This window comes from Tupaia chinensis, unplaced genomic scaffold, assembly GCF_000334495.1.
Source record: "Tupaia chinensis unplaced genomic scaffold, TupChi_1.0 Scaffold000002_1, whole genome shotgun sequence".
Lineage (NCBI taxonomy): Eukaryota > Metazoa > Chordata > Mammalia > Scandentia > Tupaiidae > Tupaia > Tupaia belangeri.
In genome coordinates this window covers 4,019,518-4,023,009 of record NW_006159428.1, presented here as the reverse complement: position 1 = coordinate 4,023,009, position 3,492 = coordinate 4,019,518, and the positions used below count along the sequence as shown (strand labels likewise).

General features: G+C 53.7%; 1 protein-coding gene and 1 long non-coding RNA gene across 3 annotated transcripts in view; one reads left to right on the top strand and one right to left on the bottom strand.

Moving 5' to 3' along the window:
- LOC114008100 (uncharacterized) overlaps window positions 1–2,429 on the bottom strand; it is a 62,961-nt gene extending 60,532 nt beyond the window's left edge. Inside the window, exons 1-2 of one of the 2 annotated variants that reach the window (XR_003549676.1) lie at window positions 2,373–2,429; window positions 1,341–1,398 (exon numbers count right to left, since the gene is read on the bottom strand). This is a non-coding gene — a long non-coding RNA (uncharacterized LOC114008100). Of the gene's footprint in view, window positions 1–1,340; window positions 1,399–1,921; window positions 2,033–2,372 lie in introns of those variants that run through there. The other variant, XR_003549668.1, reaches the window with a different exon arrangement.
- The window catches only part of MSC (musculin), a 3,231-nt gene continuing 1,892 nt past the window's right edge, over window positions 2,154–3,492 (top strand). The window contains exon 1 of the mRNA XM_006139793.3: window positions 2,154–2,785. Within this exon, the coding sequence (XP_006139855.1) occupies window positions 2,252–2,785 (534 nt within the window). The 5' untranslated portion in view covers window positions 2,154–2,251. The remainder of the gene's footprint in view (window positions 2,786–3,492) is intronic.

Genomic DNA, 3,492 nt, shown 5'->3' with positions numbered 1-3,492 from the left:
AAGAGAAAAAGAGAAAGAGAAAAGGGGGGGGTGGAAGTTAGTGCTATGAAAAATTAGCCTGAATCTTGAGGTCAGGCAGTTTCTTTAAGAAAAAGTAACTGGCCATGACCCCCTTAGGGTTGAGGCTGGGTACAGTTTTTGAGACTGTTTAGAGAAATCTAGTGCTCTCCCCACCATTAATCTTTCCTAAAGAAAGACTTTGTTCTGCACCTGTATAAACAATCCAGATTTTAAAAACCTATATGCCTGCCCCTGATGTGTGAGACTATGTATTTATACTGATAGCTTCAAGTCATCAATAGGCAGGCCAAAGCTAGCCTGAGGTCTCCCCTCTTTTGCATCTTTTTGCCCCCACCCCTCCCTGCCTGGCAAGGCCCGCCTACAGTCAAGTTCAAGTTCAAGAGCACCAAGAGAGAGTTCCCTGCTACATCAAATATTCCCTGTGTTTCCCCAACCCAAAGAGAACAGAGAAAACACCATGATCATTTTCTCAACTTGCCCTGGAATAAATCCACGGGGGTGGGAGGGGGGGACAAAAATATACAGGGAGAAAACCTTCAGAATGAGAGAGCGTGGAAGGGACTGTGTGAAAAATCCCAGAAGGGAAGCACAGCCTGGGATACAAGGTGGACCAATGCCTGAGAGATGAAGTCAGCCAGGCCAGCCACCTGTTGTGGCACTTCAGGCACAGAGCCTGGCGCATTCGTTCTGCTGGAAGAGCCCACAGAGCTGGGCAAGCCCAGCAGCTTTTACCGGCTTTGTCCCCTCTAGTCCCCTTGCACCTTGCTCAGGTTGGGAGTCTGGGGACTTGTAGGGGAAGGAGAAAAAGAATACCAAAGTGGGAGTGGAGATTGTTTCCTCAATGTAAAGCAGAGGCCCTCCTTGGTTGGCCACGGTGCATTTGCAAAACAAAGTACTCATCCCTTACCAGGTATTCCAGGGACCTTGGAGTTAGGAAATGATGAACTACACTTCTCTTTCCTTTTCTTTGGGAACGGGGGCCAGGCATTTTAGTTTCAGTTGGAATGGGATAAGATAATTCTGAGAACTCTGTTTATTTGGTTAACTTTTATTGGACAATTGTGCTGACTTACCATCCAGAAGCTTGTGTTTCAATGCACAATCTAAAGTAGTAATGGATTCCCTATGCTGTAACCCAAAGCGTTAGGGTAGAATTCTCTAACTATACACATGTGCTATTAAAAATAAACTCAACCGGCATGGAACTCCCAAAAGAGTAGAAAATACCAGGAACATCCAGTATATGAAGGGGAGGTGTGTGCGGACTTTGGAATACCTAAGGATACTAAACACGGATTCGGAGTCCCTTTGCTACTTACCAGCCTGGTGATTTGGGTCTTTTGCTTAACATCGATCTATGTGGCTTGGCTTCAAGTCCTGCAAAGTGGAGGCAATATCATTGAAGTTACAGATGTTGTTTGAGGATGAAATGAACCAACGAATGTAAAAATGCTTTGTAAATCATAAAGCTCTATTGAAAGGAGAGGAGGAGAAAGAAACGGAGCAGTTCCTTGTGCATTATCGGGTGCGTGCCTGTTTTGCTCTCTCTTTTATCGGACAAGCCTTGTATAGGCAGTCATACAGCATGAGCGATGATCTTGAAAAAATGAGTTTTGAGGAAAAGGCAGAGAAGCAGAGGTCGGGGTTTCTGGCTATATTGATGGCGATTTTTGCCTCCGTTGAGACTAGTCAAAGGTGGAAGTGGGATGGAGAGGATCAAGGTCTACCCTTTCATCCTCGCACTCCCCAAGCAGATTCATCTAGCACGAATATTGAGAGGTTCCTTGGGAGTTCGGACCCAAATCTGGGCTCAGCAAAGACGTCCCCCTCCCCTACCCCCACCAACTGCTCCAGGACAGGCAGAAAATCGGTCTCCACCCCTTCCACGCCCCTGCCCCACCTCTTGCCCCCCTTTCCATCCCCCTCTTCTTTGCCCGGGGTGGTTTACTCCGAGCGGGCCAGATAAATAGTCCTGTGACAAGGCTCAGCTCCAGGTTGTGCGCGCGGGGCCTTGACCCGGACGCCAACTCTGGGCCAGGTTCGGTGGGGTCAGGGGCGGGGCGCGCGAGCTCTCAGGCCGGCTCTCACGCCTCTGCACTCTGGGCCCAAGTCTCCAGTCCTCCTCCAAGCTCTCCCGGGCCCCCGCCTCCGCCTGAGAGCGGAAGGCGGAGACGTCGAGACTGGCCAGGGGGGAGCAAGGCGGCCGCGCGTGGGCATTAGGGACTACGCGATGTCCACAGGCTCCGTGAGCGACCCCGAGGAGATGGAGCTGCGGGGGCTACAGAGAGGGTTCCCGGTCCCCGCCTCCAAGAGGCCGCCCCTCCGCGGTGCCGAGCCCAGCTACGCCTCACCCAGTGACAACTCGTCTGCGGAGGAGGAGGACCCCGACGGCGAGGAGGAGCAGTGCGCTCTGGGCTTAGCCGGCAGCGCCCGAGGCTGCAAGAGGAAGCGGCCCCGTGTGGCTGGGGGCGGCGGAGCAGGTGGCGGGGCAGGTGGCAGTGGCAAGAAGTCCCTCCCGCCCAAGGGCTCGCCCGCCGAGTGCAAGCAATCGCAGCGGAACGCAGCCAACGCCCGCGAACGCGCCCGGATGCGCGTGCTGAGCAAAGCCTTCTCCAGGCTCAAGACCAGCCTGCCCTGGGTGCCCCCAGACACCAAACTCTCCAAGCTGGACACGCTGCGCCTGGCTTCCAGTTACATCGCGCACCTGCGGCAGCTGCTGCAGGAGGACCGCTACGAGAACGGCTATGTGCACCCGGTGAACCTGGTAAGGGCCCTTTGGCGAGGCCCGCGGCGAGCGCCAGGGAGATGCTGGGGCTTTCCGGGTCGCCAGGCAGGGTCAGCAGCACCCTGGGAAGACCTGGAAAGGGAGGGTTCTGGGACGGGTGTGTGGAGGAGGCCAGTTTAGGCCAGTTTAGTTTAGTCTCCAGGGGGTTGGTGGGGACAGTCACTATCCCAGAGAAGAGTCATCCACCCTTGCGCCCTGCATCGTTCTGATCATTGTAGGTAGTGCTTCGGCCGGTAACATCCATTGGCTAATATCCTACTTCCGGGCTAAGTCCTGGTTCCAAGTGAGTCCACTGTCTGGTTGCAGGTTGGACAGCAAACCTCTGTCGCTAAACTGTTCCCAGTTAAGAGTTTGGCAGGTTGGACTTTGCAAGCCCTACTTTCTTTAAAGAAGGAGGGAAGGCCGAGCTCCTAAGAGAGCCTCTGGCGATTCTAATTGCTGCAGGAGAACTCATATAATAAATTTCCCCAGACGGGATTTATCCGGAAAGTCCCTCTTTGACCTGCCAGCTCTCTTGTCTTGGGAAAGAACATATCCAAGCTATTATCGAAGCCCCGCTTTGTACTTGGAGAGGATGACTGATTTTGTGTGTCTGTGTGTGTGTGTGTGGGGGGGGGTTGGGCTATGAATTCCTCTAGGAGACTTGCTGGGTGTGGGGGGGTGTGTGGGTGGGTGGGTGTGGGGGG